The 21,614-nt window shown below is 35.8% G+C and overlaps 1 protein-coding gene and 2 pseudogenes across 5 annotated transcripts; 1 reads left to right on the top strand and 2 right to left on the bottom strand.

Annotated features, from left to right (window-relative positions):
- Window positions 1-159: 159 nt before the first annotated feature.
- LOC132166799 (beta-galactosidase-like) lies at window positions 160-6,044 on the bottom strand (annotated as a pseudogene). The gene is made up of 18 exons (XR_015909449.1): window positions 5,852-6,044; window positions 5,631-5,743; window positions 5,436-5,502; window positions 5,243-5,335; window positions 4,969-5,103; window positions 4,464-4,552; window positions 4,213-4,294; window positions 3,993-4,080; window positions 3,500-3,618; window positions 3,242-3,406; window positions 2,733-2,908; window positions 2,445-2,554; window positions 2,257-2,366; window positions 2,036-2,146; window positions 1,594-1,704; window positions 1,276-1,477; window positions 871-1,197; window positions 160-720 (listed from the first exon to the last, which is right to left on the bottom strand). The product of XR_015909449.1 is annotated as a beta-galactosidase-like (transcript).
- Window positions 6,045-11,009: 4,965 nt separating this feature from the next.
- LOC148582972 (uncharacterized) lies at window positions 11,010-13,593 on the top strand (annotated as a pseudogene). Its single transcript, XR_015909454.1, has 2 exons — window positions 11,010-11,498; window positions 11,663-13,593. The product of XR_015909454.1 is annotated as an uncharacterized LOC148582972 (transcript).
- Window positions 11,980-19,248, bottom strand: LOC132165346 (beta-galactosidase). Of its 3 annotated transcripts, none has more exons than XM_059575868.2 (19): window positions 18,894-19,248; window positions 18,645-18,740; window positions 18,396-18,508; window positions 18,201-18,267; window positions 18,008-18,100; window positions 17,726-17,869; window positions 17,211-17,299; window positions 16,954-17,059; window positions 16,760-16,847; window positions 16,348-16,466; window positions 16,099-16,263; window positions 15,600-15,775; window positions 15,176-15,473; window positions 14,963-15,073; window positions 14,531-14,641; window positions 14,212-14,417; window positions 13,804-14,131; window positions 13,585-13,654; window positions 11,980-12,066 (listed from the first exon to the last, which is right to left on the bottom strand). In XM_059575868.2, exons 1-19 carry the CDS (start codon window positions 19,074-19,076, stop codon window positions 12,062-12,064), a joined length of 2,568 nt encoding a protein of 855 aa, XP_059431851.1. In that variant the 5' UTR covers window positions 19,077-19,248; the 3' UTR covers window positions 11,980-12,061. The 3 variants fall into 3 exon arrangements, with proteins under 3 accessions (XP_059431851.1, XP_059431852.1, XP_059431850.1); XM_059575869.2 differs by lacking the exon at window positions 11,980-12,066 and having other exon boundaries at window positions 13,141-13,654; window positions 15,176-15,285; window positions 15,364-15,473; XM_059575867.2 differs by lacking the exon at window positions 11,980-12,066 and having other exon boundaries at window positions 13,141-13,654.
- Window positions 19,249-21,614: the final 2,366 nt, after the last annotated feature.

The raw sequence follows: 21,614 nt of genomic DNA on the forward strand, positions 1-21,614 counted from the left end.
TAGGGTCAAAAATTAAATTTAGATGGCCTATTTTAAAAAATTTGGGGGGCCCAAACAATAACTTAGTTCCGGCTCTGCGTATATATAATCATATCATTAGAAGTTTTAAATGATATAATATCAAACATACCGTTAAATACAACAAAACAAAATCTAGACCATAAAATAGATCATTTCCATTTCACTTATTCCTCGCCAAGATTCCAGTATAACAAGGAAGAAGAGATTATTTTTAAGTTCAGTAGTACAAATCAACAAATCAAACTTCTTTCACAGAAGATTACATAACAACCAACAAGCAAGTTAAAGGCTTGTCTGTCTAAATGGCTAGACTCTCATCTGGTAATAAGCCCTATGTATGACGTATAAAGCTATATTTGACAAATGACTGGCTTGCCTATACAAATGAAGCATCTTTGATGCATGTTTAGAATAATCTTCACTATCTATAATTGGCTTTGGCCGTGTGGTGTGTGGCACGGCTCTATTCTTATGTCCTTGTGCAGAGTCGAATCAGTCACCTTGACAATTTGGGATGTATGTATTTTTATGTACTGAGATGAGCCACTGGCTCATCATTTATTTTGCAGGTTACGGAAGCTGCTATATGTAACTGCAGACGGCCTCAACAGAGAGCTTCTTCATGTTACCTGGACATGGATCCCCTCCAAAAACTTCAGGAGCTACAGTTACTGAACATGATTCCTGTCCAATGCAGTTCTGCAGGGGAGGATCCAAGGTTGATTGTAAGATAAGCATAATAAAAATGTTTACTAAGAATACAGAATCTGCTGTGGGACTAGAAGGATGAAGCAAAGCTATAAGCTTCTAGTGTATTTTCCCTCATAATAATTAAAGTTGTTCAAATACCTTTTCAGCAGCATCATAGGACTTGTGCGCATGACAGCTCCCTTCTCTAAAGCTTCCACATGTTCCCTGAGGCATTCCATAGCTAGCAAACTTAATTTGAGAGATTTTCTGCCCAGGTGGGCACCATAAATGGGCTTTTGGTCTGTTGACTTTGCCAGAAGTTAGCATGCCCCAGCTCTTCAGTGTCGGCTGCCCTTCAAAGATATCAGCACAGACACTTCCTGTCGTTCTTTTTGCCAAAGAAATCCCAGTTGGGTCACCGCCCCATTCATCAAACACAACCAGTAGGTTCCCGCCCAATTCAGCCATGAGCGTGGAACATGGTACCTGAAAATAACAAGTCTTATCATAAAATATTGAAATGTACCAAACACGTTAAAACAAATTAAGTAGAACTTTTCTCACCATCTTTGACCTCTCCACAATTAGTTCGGCATTTCTTATCAGTATAATTCCCAGCATAACTACAATCTCCGCAACCACCACGTGCTATATATGCAAGCCAGTGGCGTCCGATGCTCTGACCATTTATCCATATTTGACCTTTTCCCATGCTATTCATATCTAAAGCTAATGGTTCATTGCCTCCTGGTGCACTAAAAGTAGCCTGGAGATATCACAGCATCCATTTAGTTCTTGTAAACTTGCTCTTTCTCAAATCCATTTATTGGAATCCATAACAGCAATAGGAAAGTGTTAAATAAGTATTGAAATTGTTCTTACCTTGTACCATGTCAAAGGTTGTTTTCTAGCCACTAATGATCCCTTCACCCATTCAACAGAGGAACTTCCACTAACAGTATGAAGGCTTGAAGCTTCACCTTTCAGACCTATCTGCTCAGGAACATGCAAAATAAGTCTCTAAGCCTCTTATGAGTTGTGAATAAAATAGTGAGAAAACATCCATGTGAAATCTGTTAACTATTTCTACATATCACAGTTTTACATTTAATTTAGAATTATTATTGATGTTCACATAGGGCATAGTTAAAAAATTCCATTAGTTATTGATGTTCAGCATTAGTTTCTTTTAATGTTTATTTGCAAATAACATCAAAAGTGCTTGTCGAGATTTGGTTAGGGCTCTTCAAATTTATAATAGTAACAATACAATTTTTTTTTGTATGATGAAGCAAGCGGAAGAGAAATCGTGTAGACAACATACCTTGTATGACCATTTCTGCCTTGACAGATCTCTTGTCCCCTCGTTGAGACCCATCAAAGAGACTGGGCCTAAAACCCCAGCATTCCATTTCTCAAAATGCGTGCCAAAATTCTGATGCATATCAATATGACAATGCAGAGATCATAAGCATCATATTGTTCTGCAATTGATATTGTAAAGAACATGAATCCATGTGAGAAAAAAAAAAAAAAAAAACTTACTGGAAGACCCACAGCAACACTTAATAAAGAAATCTTGTTGATGCCAGCCCTCAGCTTGATATAGTCACTAAAAGTTAATTTATGATTCTCCAGTCCCCCGTAAACAGTTTCTGCATTAAGAATAATAAGCTGATGAATTGATCAAATCAAAGTTGTACTTGACATAAGTTTGCAAGAACCATATTTACCTGATAGTTGACCATTGATGAAAACATGCAACACAGGACCTGCTGAATATATTGTGAGACGAGGAGACTGTCCATTCTTTAGAAACCCTTCACCAGGATCTATATTGATGCTGAGCAATAGAATATTTAAAAATGATTAGGGATAAAATAAATCAATACAATACCAACATGATTGAAAGGACTTCTTTACTCAATAAAAAAAGAAAAAAAGAAAAAAAAAAAAGGACTTCTTTAGCTCGAAGTTGTCTCAAAGAAGGCAGTGCAGCAATTGGTTATAAAAGTACTTACTCTGTCATGTACCACAAATAGTCTGTAACATCTCTAGTGACATTTACTTGTTCCCAGAGCCCATCCATTGTAGTTGCATCATCATCATCAGCAGAGGCAGTTTCTTCATTGTAGGACTGCCACGAAAATGTGCTATTCACAGGCGTCATCTTCATCTGTGAGCTTTGGGCACCAAGCTGTAAATAAATTTTTAATTTAAAATCAGATATTAAAATTCATCATTTGCATTTTTCATACAGGGATATAATATAGAGCAGAACTGAACTTTACTTTTCAAATTAAAATGTAAACTTCAAATTATTGTTAAGACACCCTAAAAGGCTTTAAGATTAAATATTTCCATCTACCTTTTATAATCTTATGCAGGAAAATGTAATTTCCAGAAGATAAACAAGAAATTGATATTTTTTGTAAAGAAAAAATGACATTTGAAAATGATTTGGATGTGCATCAAACTTTAACAGACACAGGAATGAGATTTTTCAACATAGCCAAGAGTTTTCTCTTACACTTGCAGTGTTAAAAACTGCAGTTTTGCAGTCTGGAAGAATGCTAATGGACCAAGGTGGCAGGTCATATTGTGCATTCCCAAAGGACACCTTTGCGGAGGATTTTGTGTCATAATTTGCAAGAAATACAGAACAAGCACCAGATTTTGACTTGAATACATGAGCCTAGAATATGACAGTGAAGATGAGAAAATGTTGAAAACAATGAAAAGAGAAAACAGCCAATAAGTAGTAGATTTTGGCTAGCTGAAAAATCACCTCTTGATTATTCCCAAGTGAGGTCACTGTGGGATCTACAGAAACTAAAGCTGATTCACATAATTTGATAGCCTTATGCAGATCTCTCAAATGTCCCCATTTTGGCTCCAGTGGTAGTCCTGGTACATAGTAGAACCTTGTTAAGATTATTGTGGCATATAAGTTTTGTTTCCAAGTTAAAAGGGAACAATGATAGCCAATCTTCTCTAATCAGGGGCATAAAATTTTGAATTGGGAGGAAGGGAGGAGTATAAAAATAAAATTTAACAAAAAAAAAAAAAAAAAAAAATTTGGGGGGGAAAACAAATAGCTTGGAGGGTTTACCTTATAAAAGATATAGATTTTAAGGGATTTCTTAAAATTTTAAGGGGGCTTACACCCTGGTCTGTCCCTGCCTCCAATATGATATTAGCTGCCACCCTTGAAAGAAACAAATGAGGCAGGTAAACAACTTTAGCACAAACTACTCCAGAAGGCCAATCTACATGCATACCATATTCATCAATAGGGGCATCATAGTCATAGCTGGTTGCAATGAAGGGACCGCCAGCTGTCCGGCCAAAGTTAGTTCCTCCATGGTACTGTGACCAAAAAGATCAGAAAGAATAAACAAAACTATATTTACTCTAGGTGATTATACACAAGGTAAATTAGAATAACATGAAAACATAATGAAAGATTATGTACCATATAATAATTAACAAAAGGTATACCGAGTTTTGAATGAATCTCACAACTGAAAATGCCAAGTCTTCAACTGGTCTATGAGGAACTGCACCACCAAACTCGGTATACCTGGGGATACAGCGGATACAAGAGAAAAATCAGTCTCTGAAAAGAATTTCAACAAAGCACAACTTATCTGTAGTTTCACAGATGTTTACAAAATAAGATTTACAAGGTATAAAGAGTTGTACAGAAAGCAAAAAAGTTTTTGCCTACACAAGCTATTCATGTGACTTACCAAGCAGTCCAGTTTTCAGTCCACATTTTTGGTTTATAGTCCTTGTTTGGCTTAAATTTTTCACAGTAGAAACCGTTGCACGTATCAATCTGTCCCATGATCAACAATTACAGGTTCAAGTGAGGGAGATGTCTGGAAGTTTTCTTAATTGAAAATAACAACTGAAGTAGTTGATAACAGAAATTCCAAGTGATAACAAAATTAACCCAAGAAGAACCAGTAAACCTTTTTAACTGGATCCTCACAGTAAAACATGACAACTTCAAAGGAAACGTGCTCATCATTGCATTTATTACGAACCCCAAATCCTAGACAAATCGAAGAAAAGACAAAACTATAGAGATGGGCAGGCCCCAAAATATTTGTACAGGAATAGGGTAAGTCTGGCCATCTAAGTTGATAATGTACTGTTAAGCCCCATTAAAAAAGTTGTGTGACAATAAATGGAAGACACCTAGAATCCTAAAAAGAAGAAAGCGTTGAAAATATGGGCAGATTAACTTACAACCGGGTCAGGGGCATCCTCTTGCTTGCACATAATCCATGGGACACCAGTGTCAAGACCTACAGCCATTTCTGCTGCCCATTTAGCATAAGCTTTATCCCCACTAATTTTTGATTCTCCAAATTCATTCTCTATCTGTTGAAATTCAACAAAGAAATGATATACTAACAAGATTGACCGGCCAGCTTCTGAGAAAACTAAGACTGGATATAAAAAAATAATACAAACCCACTTCTAGGAAGATGGAAAAGACTAATTGAGCTCATTTTGTTACCTGAGACAGAATTATGGGGCCTGCCTGAGTTTCAAACAACTTTTCTGCCTTCATCATACTGACAATCTTCTCTGAAAATTTTTGCATTGCCGCCTTCATTATGGACAATTAGAAACCAATTAATAAATTACAAATATTATATTAAATACGTTAATAGGAAACAATTATGTAATGGAAAAGTCAAAGTGCCAACCTTGAAAGGTCCGTTATCAGTTCTAAAAGAAATGCCCGGAACGTATTTCAGACAAACAGGAAATCCCCTGAGTCAGAAACAGAACAGAAGCAGAGCATGTGAATAAAAGTTCTTATAATGGAATAAAAATAAAACCTTTTTCGGTTTTAAATTTACTCTTTGATAAAAATGTATAATTATTATCAATATTGTTACCCAAAGTTCCATTCAGCACAAACAAATGGGCCAATCCGGAGATGAACATATAAGCCTGCTTGTTGTACCAGCTTGATGAACTTAACCAAATCATATCTATCCTCAAAATAATACTGAAAATAAAAAATAAAAAATATATATATCAATGAAGATGCCAATGAGTATTTCATCAACCAGAAGGAAAATTAAAAAAAAAAAAAAAAAAAAAGCATTTTCATTACTTTTCCTTGAGAAGGCTCATGTCCATTCCAAAACACATGTCTGTATGACATCCAACCCTACAGAAGGCCACATCTGCAAACACCCAAAGAAACCCAGAAAAGGTTAAAAGATTTGAGCCCAGAATCTACTAAAACATGCAAAACCACAGACACCCATCAGTAAAAAAGTTATGAGGAATCTGCAGAAACAAGAGACAAGAACAGAAGGAACCCGTGAACGACAATGGCATTACATAGTACCTCGGGAGTGCTTCTAGGATAGTGAATGGACCCAGAAATTAGAATCCTTCTCTGCCCATTAATCATAATAGCTCTGTGGTCATAAGTCACAGAAGCTGCAGCAGAACAAACCAAAGAAAACAGTAGCAATAACTTCAAAATGTCAGGTCTCAACATGTTCCCCACCAAAGCAATGGCCTTTAAGAATGGGGCAGATTAATTCTTCATATCTTTAGATTTTGGTTTTTTGTTTTTTGCTCACTTTTCTTTTCGATTCTTTTGAGATTGAAAGGAGAGAAAGCTAGTGGCTGGTAAGTGCATGGATTTGTGAGAGTTTAGGCTTGTGTTTGGACTGCAGAGAAAAAAAAGTGAGGAGTTATTTGGTGTCTACTTACTTCTTATAAAACTCACAAATATTTCCTAGTGTCTTACACTCTACACTGCCTAGCAAGGAAGAAAAGTCATTTCGTTATATTTTATTTTATTTCAATTTACCATACATGAAGTAAATAAAACAAAATAAAATGTTAACTATAAAAGTGACTCGAAATAAGAGAATCTTTATCTGCCTAAATGATGCCTCTCACATTTAAATATGTTAAAGAACTCGAACAAAGTATTTTATTTTGAGAACAAAACAGTCACCACTCATGATGACGAAAAAAAAAAAAAAAACACTCTACCCTCAAGTTTGGGGCAATTTTTAATTCGATCTTTAATGTTTTAATTTTTGCAATGCATCCTTTTAAACTTCTAAATTTTTTTCAATTCAACCAATGTTGCCCCAAAATTTTTATATTGCTTCTAATTATTTTTTTAAAAAAATTTTATAAAAAATTCGGGGTGGCCATAGCCACCTCTTTGGCCATTTTTGTACGCCCCAAATTTTCTTTCTTTTTTTAAAAAAATAAAAAAAATTAAGGGCAATATGAAAATTTTGGGATAACATTGGTCGAATTGAAAAAAATTTGCAAGTTTGGGGGGTTGCATTGCAAGATTGAAACATTAGAGGTCGAATTGAAAATTGCCCCAAACTTTGAGGGGGTAAAGTGTAATTTTCCAAAAAAAAAATTGATAGGAGCAAGATATGAGAGATTCTGATATTCACACCAACTTTTACTTTATACTTTCTGTTTTCTCTCTCAAAATAAAAATTTTAACCAACAACTCAAATAAAATTTCTTAAAAATACAAAAAATACAAAAAAAAAAAAAAGTGTCTCTATTTCTTGTTGGTTACACCATTTTCTTTGGGGTAGTGATAATGGAGATACCAGCATGAGTGAACAGTCACTCACACTGGTTTATTATAATAAAAAATATTATTAAAAAAGTTATGTTAAAAATATTATATTATAAAATAAACCGGCGTCACTCACGCCGATGTCTCCATTGTTACTACTCTTTTCTTTGTTATAAGACCAAGAGAGACTACTCTTGGTAATAGGTTTGGATATAACGATCCAATCTCCAATCACTAACAAGTCTCTAACTTGCCCTTTTATAATTTAATTTTAATTTTAAATGAGAACAAATGAAACAAGAAGAAGAAAAATAAAATTATAAAGGGGACCCTTCTCACTATGAAGAGACAAATTTAGTAAATAAAATTTACAAGTAGAAAGGTCACCAAAAAATCTTGTCGAAGACTCTTTCTATACGTGCTAGTTGCAATCATCGTACATATTTTTTTAGAGAAATATATAATATTTCTCTTTGTAAGGGATTAGTTATTCCAAATAACTATTTATAGGAATAGACTCTTACCAAATAAAAAAAAAGAAAATTTCATAAGAATAGCTATTTCATTACAAGAGTCTATTCTGCAAATCAAATAAAACCTTAAATATTAAAGAAGAGAAATGAGAAAATAGAGAGAGGGGAAGCGAAGAGATGTAATTGGCTACATATATATTGTATATTGAGAATATATTAAATTATGTTACACTAGCTTCTATAAGTAGAGAACTTAAAATTAGTGAACAAGAAAATTTTAAACTAATTAAGAAAGAGAATAAATTTTAAAAGGAAAGACAATAAACCTTATAGAATAATATCAAATATTCTACTAACATCCAATTACACCTTGGTTTTGCTCAAAACCATGCACGTACAGATGATGTGAGATTATTATGACAACTTCTTCAATCATACCTATTATGTATTGCTTTCATCTTAGCATGCATTGTATGTATTTCAAGTTTTTCTCTGCAACATATCACGACATAACCCGAACACGACTCACGAGTAGAAATGGTCACATCCTAGATATCAGTACAGCTGGGTGTTGAGGAAACAAACCTTGTGGGACTATTTTCCATCATTGACTCCCTCCAATGTAATTTGGCCAAGAAGCAGGCCAATATTCTGAAATCAATCTGAAAAACTCTATGCCGACTCCAAAAACTTGTTTATCACAATTTATGCGGAATTAATATTATGAAGCAATAAACAATTCAATCACCCAAAATATATAAAGCAATAAAAAGGCAGACACAGATATTTTGGTTACGAAGAGGAAACCTTTTAGAAAACGTTCTAAAAGTAAAACCTCTCCAGGGCAGCCAAACCCAGGAAATCACTATCAAAAGATTATCTAGAGATTACAGACACTAGGAACACTTACAACCCTTTGCAAGACCTTGACTCTGTAAGATCGACAAGCCTACAACTCGTCTCCGCGCTCACAATCTTCTTCAACGTGATTCTCCTTTACCGGACCCTTCCGATAGACTTCTCAACCGTAGATTTATCAAAGGAATAATTAAAACTCTAAGAGATTCACTTTAACGCTCACCACATATGATCTCTCTTAGCACAGCCTCCGACGAACTCTCTGGGGGTGAAAATTCGTACTTCTATCTTCTATAATGATGTATATATACCCCCGACAAAACCCTGGACTTAAACCACTTAAAATCACGTTTTTGGGCCTCAAACTTACGGGGTGTCCGGACATGTTAATGGGCTGTCCGGACACGGCTTTGCGGAGCAAAATTTGAGTTTCTGGAAATGAGGTCCGGACCCGAGGAAGGCATGTCCGGACATGGGTGAAACAGCATTCTGGAAATGCTGTCCAGTCTTGATCAACAGCCCCGATCGATGGGCGTTTGTGGTCCGATTGAGCTGAAATTTTGCAGGGACGTTCATAACACATGAATCTACATTATGAACGGTGGAGATTGGATTCTGAGCATTATATATCAGTGTTTGAGCTCGTGAACAGTAGCCTCTGCATTTTGGAACTGAATTAAGCCAACACAAGAACTAACACAATCAAATATATATATATGACGATCAAAAGAGTACAAAAATGTGAGGTTCCCAACAGTAGAGCTTAACAAACCAAGCTTCTTATTCTGTTTTCTTATAATCTATCCTTGATTTTCTTCACGTGATCAATTATTCTACTGTTTTTTTGTCATTCCATTTTGAAATTGTTCGGAAAAAAATGGGATGATCCAAACTCATATATATATATATATCTGCCGACTGAGATGCCTGGAGTTTTGGTTCCATTCTGTACGTGCTGTATTATATTTTTCCCATATATACTATCTATGTGAAACTTAACAATCTGAAAATGGAGTGACAAAAAACTGTACAATAATTGATGACTGAAGGGAAATCCAGGATAGATGATAAGAAAACAGAGTAATTCTTCTCTGAATGAACATCCATTAATGAGGATGGCTGTCTCGGCCAAAATCCATGGAATAGGATCCTCTCCAGTCCATAATGGACTAGAGGATATCCAGTTCATGGTGAGGATTTCTCCTCATAAATTTTATGGTTAAAAATGGGACACATATTTCACTAAAAAAAAAAATAATAAAATATTATTTTAAATTAAAAAATAAATTAATAAAAAAAGAAGAAAAAAGAAGGGGGTGGCTGGGTGGCCGGCCACCCCCATTTTGGGGTAGGGGGTGGCTCAAGCCACCCCCAATGGCCGGCCAGGGGGTGGCCGAACCACCCCCAAGAGCCTTGGGGTGGCTTCGGCCACCCCCAAGGGCCAACCCATTTTTTTTTTTTTTTAACTTGGCCCTTGCCCCAAAGGGGGTGGCCGAGCCACCCCCAATGCTCTTGGGGTGGTGTGGCCACCCCCTTTTTGCAAGATGGGGGTGGCCGAACCACCCCCCATGGGCCATGGGGGTGGTTCGGCCACCCCTTGGCCGGCCATTGGGGGTGGCTTGAGCCACCCCTACCCCAAAATGGGGGTGGCCGGCCACCATAGGGGGTGGCTTCTTTTTTCTTCTTTTTTTATTAATTTTTTTTAATTTAAAATAATATTTTATTATTATTTTTTTTAGTGAGATATGTGTTTCATTTTTAGCCATAGGATTTATGAGGAGAAATCCTCACCATGAACTGGATATTCTCCAGTCTATAATGGACTAGAGAGGATCCTGTTTCAAAACGCATGAGAGAGAGAATGATTAGCATGCAAAACACTACATTAATGCTTCTTAATGTTTCTGTCGTACTCCTTATCCATTGGTTGTGTTTTTTCGTTTATTTTTTTTTTATCCCCTTTAAGCTAAATTGGGGTGGAAGGCCAACTACACTCGACACAGTCAAAAGGGAAAGCTTTGCTCCACTGGCTTTAATATCCTCCACTCCCACACAAACTGCCTCCAAAACTTAGCTGCTAGAAGCATTATTCATCATACACGTGGCATTTTTAATTGCTTTATATATATATATATATATATATATATATATATATATATATATATATCCAATTTCTATAAAATTGGTCCAGATTACTTGGTGTATTAGAATAAGCCCCCCAAGAAGCGGGCTTCTTCAGCCCATCTGCAGTAAGCTTTATAGGCTGCTCGATGTCTTGTGAAGTTAATGGGCTTTACAGCAGGCCCAAACACCACGTAACGCTTTAAATACTGTAAACTTTGGCGCGAACCCGGGATCACCGCCTCCGATTCTCGGCTACCATGACCACAGTAGCAGGAGTGACGGATCTCTTCGCGAGGCTCGCTTCGCACCTCAAAACCCTAAATCAAGGACAAGAAGAAGAAGCTCCTAACCTCTCAATTTCAATGTTCAACCAATCTCTGAACCTCAACAAAGAAGACTCTAGGGTTAGGGTTTTGGACACGGCGCTATCCCCAATGTGCTTCTGAGCACCCCAGGTTTTGCACTTTCGAAGCTCCTATGTTAGGGTTTTTGGAGACAGCGTTCTATTCTGACCTCTCCTTTGTCTAATTATGTGCTTCGTTGTTGTTTAGGTTTTCAATTCGGTGCTTGAATGTTTGGTCGAGACGATTGTCACTGTTTTATCGTCGTCCATTTCTTGCCAGGTGTTGAGGTTTCAGAAAGACAAGGTTTTGCAGGTCGGTAGCTCGTTTTCACGCCAAGATTGCACGGAATTGGTCGAAGCGTGCGCAGATATTGTCGGGAAATTGGAGGTACATGGTGGGTTTGTTGAATTATTATTAGGGCTTTTACAGCATCTTAATCCAATCACAATTTTTTTTTTTTTTTTTGGTTTACTGTTTATCCAAAAAAAAAAAAATTGTTGCATAGCGGGGCTCTGGCAATCAACTTTACTCTTCTTGTCGTGCTGCTGCAGCGAGGTACATAACATGGATTCTGAACCATCTCATCAGGATTTGCTCGTAGATTCTTTTATTAAAATATCAGAGTCCTGGATGCTCAAGTGTTCAGTTTCACATCACAAAGAAGCAGCAGGTTACAATAAGAAACTGAAGAAACCTAACTTTCATCACAACAAGGATTATACTCTCAAAAAGGAGCATGATCTTCGAACCATTGGACTCGGGCTCAAAGAATTCCAGGGCATATGCATGTGGTATTGGAATTACACTGTCAACACTACTGCATCTTGTGAGGCCAAATCACCCTGTGGTCTTAACATTCAGCAAAATCAGTCGTTCAGAAGAATCCCATTGGGCATCTTGATAGGTTGCTTGAATAATATAGATGAAGATGGATGTCAGATTCTGCTACATTATGCTGCAACAGGTAGAATACTTCAGTCAAAGGAAAATAAGAGCACTAAAATTGAAGCATGTAAAATGGAGCTCTGTAGGATGGGAAGAATCGGTTAGGTGGACTGATAAATGTAATAAGAGGGAGGCTGTAGCAGGTGTGGATTGCAATTTATTTTCCGGGTGAAGTTAAGGGCTTGCAAGAATTTGATTAATTGTATCAAGAGGCTAATCCAGCTCGGAATTGATGAAGATGGAGTCAAGATGCTAATGGATCTCAGCAGTAATAGCTTGACTCATAAATTATCTTCACTTTGAGGGGAGATTTTGTGAAGGAATAGGCTCCCCTGTTTATGCAGAAGTTGCTCTTTGAGTTCCTAACCATTTTTATCAAGTTACAGATATGAGTAACGTGTAAACAAACGCTCATTTTGTTGTGCTGAGTACCTAATTGGTGTAAGAAAATGGTTGAATATACAATGAATAACTATAAAGATGGCTAATACAGCCTCATACTTTCAGCAACTTCAACTTCAAGCTCCTGTAGTGCATTAAATTTCACTCTGCATGTTACAATTGCTACTCTTTGCACTAATCTTACACTGGTTGACCTAACGTGTTTTAAGTGTTTTTTTATATTATCTACCTTAAAAACAAAAAACGAAAGAAAAGCCACTTAAAACATATCGTGTGAGCCGGTATAAAATGAGTATGAAAATGAGCATTACTCTCTTCTTGAAACTTGTACATAGTTTAGAAAAGTATTCTCTTGTCAGGAAGCAACCCCAAGCTTACACGCAAAGGAGATCAATAGTTTTGATATTGCCAACATTTTGCATTCCAGTACTGCTCATTAAATTATTGTAAAAATGTGATGATACAAGATAGCAAAAAAGAGTTCATCAATCAGGATCCTCTCCATTTCAAGCCAATATCAGATTTTACAGATTGAATGATTTATATGTTACCATGTCATTAAAAAATTTAAATTACATGATACCATGTACAAGGTTAGATCCAACAAAATTAAATCTTGACCATTAAATAGATTCTCTCCATTTCACTTATTCCTCGCCAACATTCCAGTAGTAAAAATTAATAAATCAAGCTGCAATTCACCGGGTAGATTTTATTACTTTCCAATTTATTCTTAGGAAACTGCTTTCACAGAAAATTACATAACAATCAACAGCAAGTTAAAGGCTTGTCTGTCTAAATGGCTAGACTCTCATCCGGTAATAAGCCCTATGTATGACGTATAAAACTATATTTGACAAATGACTGGCTTGCCTATACAAATGAAGCATCTTTGATGCATGTTTGGAATAATCTTCACTATCTACAATTGGCTTTGGCCGTGTGGCGTGTGGCACGGCTCTATGCTTATATCCTTGTGCAGAGTCGAATCAGTCACCTTGTCAATTTGGGATGTATGTATTTTTATGTACTGAGATGAGCCACTGGCTCATCATTTATTTTGTAGGTTACGGAAGCTGCTATATTTAACTGCAGACAGCCTCAACAGAGAACTTCTTCATGTTACCTGGACATGGATCCCCTCCAAAAACTTCAGGAGCAACAGTTACTGAACATGATTCCTGTCCAATGCAGTTCTGCAAGGGAGGATCCAGGATGATTGTAAGATAAGCATAATAAAAATATATACTAAGAGTACAGAATCTGCTGTGGGACTAAAAGGATGAAGCAAAGCTAGAAGCTTCTAGTGTATTTTCCCTCATAATAATTAAAGTTGTTCAAATACCTTTTCAGCAGCATCATAGGACTTGTGCGCATGACAGCTCCCTTCTCTAAAGCTTCCACATGTTCCCTGAGGCATTCCATAGCTAGCAAACTTAATTTGAGAGATTTTCTGCCCAGGTGGGCACCATAAATGGGCTTTTGGTCTGTTGATTTTGCCAGAAGTTAGCATATCCCAGCTCTTCAGTGTCGGCTGCCCTTCAAAGATATCAGCACAGACACTTCCTGTCGTTCTTTTTACCAAAGAAATCCCAGTTGGGTCACCGCCCCATTCATCAAACACAACCAGTAGGTTCCCACCCGAATTCAGCCATGAGCGTGGAACATGGTACCTGAAAACAACAGTCTTGTCATAAAATATTGAAATGTACCAAACATGTTAAAACAAATTAAGTAGAAGAACTTTTCTCACCATCTTTGAGAGGCCTCTCCACAATTAGTTCGGCATTTCTTATCAGTATAAGTCCCAGCATAACTACAATCGCCACAACCACCACGTGCTATATATGCAGGCCAGTGGCGTCCGATGCTCTGACCATTTATCCATATTTGACCTTTTCCCATGCTATTCATATCTAAAGCTAATGGTTCATTGCCTCCTGGTGCACTAAAAGTAGCCTGGAGATATCACAGCATCCATTTAGTTCTTGTAAACTCGCTCTTTCTATCCGTTTATTGGAATCCATAACAGCAATAGGAAAGTGTTAAATGAGTATTGAAATTGTTCTTACCTTGTACCATGTCAAAGGTTGTTTTCTAGCCACTAATGATCCCTTCACCCATTCAACAGAGGAACTTCCACTAACAGTATGAAGGCTTAAAGCTTCACCTTTCAGACCTATCTGCTCAGGAACATGCAAAATAAGTCTCTAACCCTCGTGTGAGTTGTGAATAAAATAGCGAGAAAAAATCCATGTGAAAACCGTAAACTATTTCTACGTATCCCGGTTTTATATTTAATTTAGAATTATTATTGATGTTCACATAGTGCATAGTTTAAAAGTTATGTTCAGCATTAGTTTCTTTTAATGTTTATTTGCAAAAAATATCAAAAGCGCTTGTCGAGATTTGGTTAGGGCTCTTTAAATTTAGAATAGTAACAATACAATTTTTTCTTTTAGTATGATGAAGCAAGTGGAACAGAAATCATTTAGACAACATACCTTGTATGACCATTTCTGCTTTGACAGATCTCTTGTCCCCTCATTGAGACCCTTCAAAGTGACTGGGCCTAAAACCCCAGCATTCCATGTCTCAAAATGCGTGCCAACATTCTGATGCATATCAATATGACAATTTAGAGATCATAAGCATCATATTGTTCTGCAATTGATAGTGTAAAGAAACATGAATCCATGTGGGAAAAAAACACTTACTGGAAGACCCACAGCAACACTTAATAAAGAAATCTTGTTGATGCCAGCCCCCAGCTTGATATAGTCACTAAAAGTTAATTTAGGATTCTCCAGTCCCCCATAAACAGTTCCTGCATTAAGAATAAGAAGCTGATGAATTAACCAAATCAAAGTTGTACTTGACATAATTTTGCAAGAACCATATTTACCTGATAGTTGACCATTGATGAAAACATGCAACGCATGACCTGCTGAATATATTGTGAGAAGAGGAGACTGTCCATTCTTTAGAAACCCTTCACTAGGATCTATATTGATACTGAGCAAGAGAATATTTAAAAATTATTAGGGATAAAATATATCAATACCAACATGATGCAAGGACTTCTTTTGCTCAAAGTTGTCTCAAAGAAGGCCGGGCAGTGATTGGTTATAAAGTACTTACTCTGTCAGGTACCACAAATAGTCTGTAACATCTCTAGTGACATTTACTTGTTCCCAGAGCCCAACCATTGTAGTTGCATCATCATCATCAGCAGAGGCAGTTTCCTCATTGTAAGACTGCCACGAAAATGCGCTATTCACAGATGTCATCTTTATCTGTGAGCTTTGGGCACCAAGCTGTATATAAATTATTAATTTAAAATCAGATATTAAAATTCACCATTTGCATTGGATATAATATAGAGCAGAACTGAGCTTTACCTTTCAAATTAAAATGCAAACTTCAAATTATTGTTAAGACACCCTAAAAGGCTTTAAGATCAAATATTTCCATCTAGTTTTTAAAATCTTACGCTGGAAAATGTAATTTCCAGAAGATAAACGAGAAATTGATATTTTTTGTAAAGAGAAAATGACATTTGAAAATGATTTGGATGGGCATCAAACTTTAACTGAGACATGAATGAGATTTTTCAACATAGCCAAGAGTTTTCTCTTACCCTTGCAGTGTTAAAAACAACAGTTTTGCAGTCAGGAAGAATGCTAATGGACCAAGCTGGCAGGTCATATTGTGCATTCCCAAAGGACACCTTTGCGGAGGATTTTGTGTCATAATTTGCAAGAAATGCAGAACAAGCACCAGATTTTGACTTGAATACATGAGCCTAGAATATGACAGAGAAGATGAGAAAATGTTGAAAAGAGAAAACAGTCAATACGTAGTAGCTTTTGGCTAGCTGAAAAATCACCTCTTGATTATTTCCAAGTGAGGTCACTGTGGGATCTACAGAAACTAAAGCTGATTCACATAATTTGATAGCCTTATGCAGATCTCTCAAATGTCCCCATTTTGGTTCCCGTGGTAGTCCTGGTACATAGTAGAACCTTGTTAAGATTATTGTGTGTGTGTGGGGGGGGGGGGGGGGGGGGGGGGGGGGGTGACTCTAAAAATAAATAATAAAAAAACTTTTTTTTTGGGGGCGTTTTACCTTATAAAGATATAGATTTTAAGGGATTTTTTAAAATTTTAGGGGGGAGGGGGGACACCTAGGTCTGGCCCTGCCTACAATATGATATTAGCTGCCACCCTTGAAAGAAATAAATAAGGCAGGTAAACAACTTTAGCACAAACTGCTCCAGAAGACTAATCTACATGCATACCATATTCATCAATAGGGGCATCATAGTCATAGCTGGTTGCTATGAAGGGACCGCCAGCTGTGCGGCCAAAGTTAGTTCCTCCATGGTACTGTGACCAAAAAGTTCAAAAAGAATAAACAAAACTATATTTACTCTAGGTGATTATAAACAAGGTAAATTAGAATAACATGAAAACATAATGAAAGATTAAGTACCATATAATAATTAACAAAAGAACCCCCGTTTTGAATGAACCTCACAACTGAAAGTGCCAAGTCTTCAGCTGGTCTATGAGGAACTGGACCACCAAACTCGGTATACCTGGGGATAAAGCAGATACAAGAGAAAAATCAGTCTTTGAAAAGATTTTCAACAAAGCACAACTTATCTGTAGTTTCACAGATGTTTACAAAATAAGATATTTAAGGTATAAAGTGTTGTACAGAAGCTATTCAATATTCATGTGACTTACCAACCAGTCCAGTTTTCAGTCCACATTTTTGGTTTATAGTCCTTGTTTGGCTTAAAGTTTTCACAGTAGAAACCGTTGCACGTATCAATCTGTCCCATGAACAACAAATTACAGGTTCAAGTGAGGGAGATGTCCGGAAGCTTTCTTAATTGAAAATAATAGCTTAAGTAGTTGATAACAGAAATTCCTAACCTAAGAAGAACCAGTAAACCTTTTTAACTGGATCCTCACTGTAAAACATGACAACTTCAAAGGAAACGTGCTCATCATTGCACTTATTTCAAAACCCAAATCCTATAAAAATGGAAGAAACGACAAATCTATAGAGATAGGCAGGACCCATAATATTTGTACAGGAAAAGGGTAATTGTAGTTATCTCAGTTAAAAGCCACCTAAGTTGAAAATGTACTGTTAAGTGTTAAGCCCCACTAAAAAAAGTTGGGTGACAATAAATGGAAGACACCTAGAATCCAAAAAAGAAGAAAGCGTTGAAAATATGGGCAGATTAACTTACAACCGGGTCAGGGGCATCCTCTTGCTTGCACATAATCCATGGGACACCAGTGTCAAGACCTACAGCCATTTGTGCTGCCCATTTAGTATAAGCTTTACCAGGGGCACCAATTTCCCATTCCACCGGTCCAAATTCATTCTCTATCTGTCGAAATTCAACAAAGAAATGATATACTAACAAGATTGACCGGCAAGCTTCTGAGAAAACTAAGACTGGATATAAAAAATAATTCAAACCCACTTCTAGGAAGATTGAAAAGACTAATTGAGCTCATTTTCTTACCTGAGACAGAATTATGGGGCCTCCCTGAGTTTCAAACAACTTTTCTGCCTTCATCATACTGACAATCTTCTCTGTAAATTTTTGCATTGCCGCCTTCATTAAGGACAATAAGAAATCAATTAATAAATTAAAAAGATTATATTAAATAAGTTAATAGGAAACAATTATGTAATGGAAAAGTCAAAGTTCCAACCTTGAAAGGCCCGTTATCTGTTCTAAAAGAAATGCCCGGAACGTATTTCAGCCAAACAGGAAATCCCCTGAGTCAGAAACAGAACAGAAGCAGAGCATGTGAATAAAAGGTCTTATAATGGAACAAAAATATAACCATTTTCGGTTTTAAATTTACTCTTTAATAAAAATGCATATTTATTATCAATCTTGTTACCCAAAGTTCCATTCAGCACAAACATATGGGCCAATCCGGAGATGAACATATAGGCCTGCTTGTTGTACCAGCTTGATGAACTTAACCAAATCATATCTATCCTCAAAATAGTACTGAAAATAAAACAAAAAATCAATGAAAATGCCAATGAGTATTTCATCAACCAAGAAGAAAATTAAAAAAAAAAAAAAAAAAAAAAAAAAAACAATATAGACAGAAGGAAAAATAAATAAATTGCATTTTCATTACTTTTCCTTGAGAAGGCTCATGTCCATTCCAAAACACATATGTCTGTATGACATCCAAGCCTCCTTCTTTGGCCTTCTGTACAAGATCAGGCCACATCTGCAAACACCCAAAGAAACCCAGAAAAGGTTAAAAGATTTGAGCCCAGAATCTACTAAAATATGCAAAACCACAGACACCCATCAGTAAAAAAATTATGAGGAACAAGAGACAAAAACAGAAGGAATCCGTGAACGACAATGGCATTAGTACCTCGGGAGTGCTTCTTGGATAGTGAATGGACCCAGAAATTAGAATCCTTCTCTGCCCATTAATCATAATAGCTCTGTGGTCATAAGTCACAGAAGCTGCAGCAGAACAAACCAAAGAAAACAGTAGCAACAACATCAAAATGTCAGGTCTCAACATGTTCCCCACCAAAATTCCTGAACCCATATCCCTCCCTGATACTCAAAGCAATGACCTTTTCTTTAGACACAGAGAGAGAGAGAGAGAGAGAGAGATTTTTGTTTTTGGTTTTTGGCACACTTTTCTTTTCGATTCTTTTGAGATTGAAAAGAGAGAAAGCGAGTGGCCGGTAAGTGCATGGATGTGTGAGAGTTTTGGCTTGTTTGTAGACTGCAGAGAATGGGAGGCTCCCCCAACTGCTTTATAAACATTTAAGAATGGCGTTTGTGGGGGCCACTTCTTGCCTTTTGGGGGGCCTCACTCCCTCTGACACGGCACTTCTGCTCTGCCAATTCGATTAAGTATTCTTTTGGCTTTTGCTTTGGTAAATGATAAATTTATGTGATCAGAGATTAAGGCAAGTGTCCATGAATTAGAAGCTCCTGACTCCCTGAGGTGCCTTTAACTGTTCCTACTTACAGAAAGATTTCCTCAATCCCTGCAGTTTTGCCCAAATCAAGTTCAAAGTCAAGTTTTGTTCAATATAATATACATTTAAAAACAAAAAACAGAGGAGTTATTTGGTGTGTACTTTCTTCTTATCAAACTCATAAATATTTCCAATGTTTTACACTGTCTAGCAAGGTAGAGGAGTCATTTCATTACTTATACTTTATTTTATCTATCATGTATAGATGTCTTCCTAATTTTAAAAGATGTAACATCACGCGTAATATAATATAAAATAAAATAAAATAAAATCTTAATTGTAAATAACTCGAAATGAGATGATCATTACCCGTCCAATGATTACTCTTACATTTAATATGTTAAAATAACTCAAACAGTAGTATTTTATTTCGGGAACAAAACTCATATAGTTACCACTTAAGATGTTCTTAACCAAACAAAAAAAAATTGATAGGAGAAAATATATTAACCAACAAGTCAAATACAAACTCTTAAAAATACAAAAAAATAATAATAATAATAATTAATTAATATTATAACAAATATAAATAAATTTATATTTCTCTAGATTAATAAAAAAACTATTTTAATATTTTAGTTTGAAAATAATTTTTTATATATTATTCTTGTTCAATTTACTTGAGAAAAAAGAAGTTAAAACCATTTCGTATACGGTATATCGCACCTCTCTGTTTAAGAGAGTCAAGTTGCCGCATATATAACGTGTACGAATGTGACGTAGTTTCTTCGACGCGTTAACCCCATTCAACCTTTCACTTTGACATAAAACCCTCCGTACATCACGTGGCATGCTTCCATTGGACACTGGATATGATCGAGATAGACTTTCAATCTACACAGAATATTGAAGACTCTGCCGGTCACCTAACCATTTAATTAATTAAAGAATGAGAAATGTAGTGCAATTAAAATGTCATTTTTGCCCCCATAAAAGTCCTAGATAGTAAAAAGTCAATGGTCTCATCTGTAATTGTTGTGACATCACCCATTGATAGGGCCTGTAGCCTCTTGCCACCTAAAAACTTTATAGGCCAAAAATAATCTTTTTATTACACTATAGCATATCTCTTAAAAAAGATATATTATATCTCACATATTTATAACACTATATATATATATATATATATATATATATATATAGTAAAAGTGAACACTAGCGTGCATAAACAGTGTGCACGCTAGTGTTCATATATTATAAAATATTATTCAAACGGTAAAAAAAAAAATAAATAATATATGAACACTGGCGTGCACATTGTTCATGCACGCCAGTGTTCACTTAATCACTATATATATATATATATATGAACACTGGAGTGCACACAGTTCATGCATGCCAGTGCTCACTTAATTACGACTCATATATATATATATATATATATATATATATATATATATTAAAAAAAATATTATTTTGGAGTGCATTTAAAAAAAATTGCGATTTGAATAACACATAGAAATATGTGCTTTTAAATCCCATACAAGATGATGCGTTTTTTAAAAAATACATTATTTAAAAGGAAAATTACAGTTTACCCCCTTAAAGTTGACAGCGTTTTTCAATTCGAACATTAAAGTTTCAATTTTTGCATCCACCCCCACAAAGTTTCAATTTTTTTCAATTTGACCAATATTATCCCAAAATTCTCATATTGCTCCTGATTTTCTTTTTTTCTTTTTTTTTTATGAAAAAAAAAAATTGAGGGTGCAAAAATGGCTAGATGGGCAAAGGGGTGGCCCTGAATTTTTTTTCTTAATTTTTTTATAAAAAATAAAAAATAAATAAAAATTAGGGACAATATGGAAAGTTTTTTATACAATTTGTCAAATTGCAAAAATTTGAAACTTTGGGGGGTAGATTGCAAAAATTGAAACTTTGATGTTTGAATTGAAAAACGATGTCAACTTTAGGGGGGTAAACTGTAATTTTCTCTTATTTAAATGGTTAAACTAAAATTTTAAAGGTTAAACTACGCTTTAAACAAATAACTGAACTGCATTTTTAAAAATTGTGTTTTCAAATCACTATTTTTAAATCGCAAAGTCAAACAAACCCTTAGTAGTTCTCGATGTTTCGTCTTTTATTAAATTATT

This window comes from Corylus avellana, chromosome 11, assembly GCF_965113065.1.
Source record: "Corylus avellana chromosome 11, dhCorAvel1.hap1.2, whole genome shotgun sequence".
In the NCBI taxonomy this organism is placed as follows: domain Eukaryota; kingdom Viridiplantae; phylum Streptophyta; class Magnoliopsida; order Fagales; family Betulaceae; genus Corylus; species Corylus avellana.

Excerpts from the sequence above, each read along its gene's own strand:
- LOC132165346 (XM_059575867.2), bottom strand. The coding sequence starts at position 19,076 with ATGGGTTCAGGAATTTTGGTGGGGAACATGTTGAGACCTGACATTTTG. Across the intron at positions 18,509-18,644 it reads ATGAGCCTTCTCAAGGAAAA|TACTATTTTGAGGATAGATA; the intron begins GTAATGAAAATG and ends TTTTATTTTCAG. Across the intron at positions 15,074-15,175 it reads GTGTTGCTGTGGGTCTTCCA|AATGTTGGCACGCATTTTGA; the intron begins GTAAGTGTTTTT and ends GATATGCATCAG.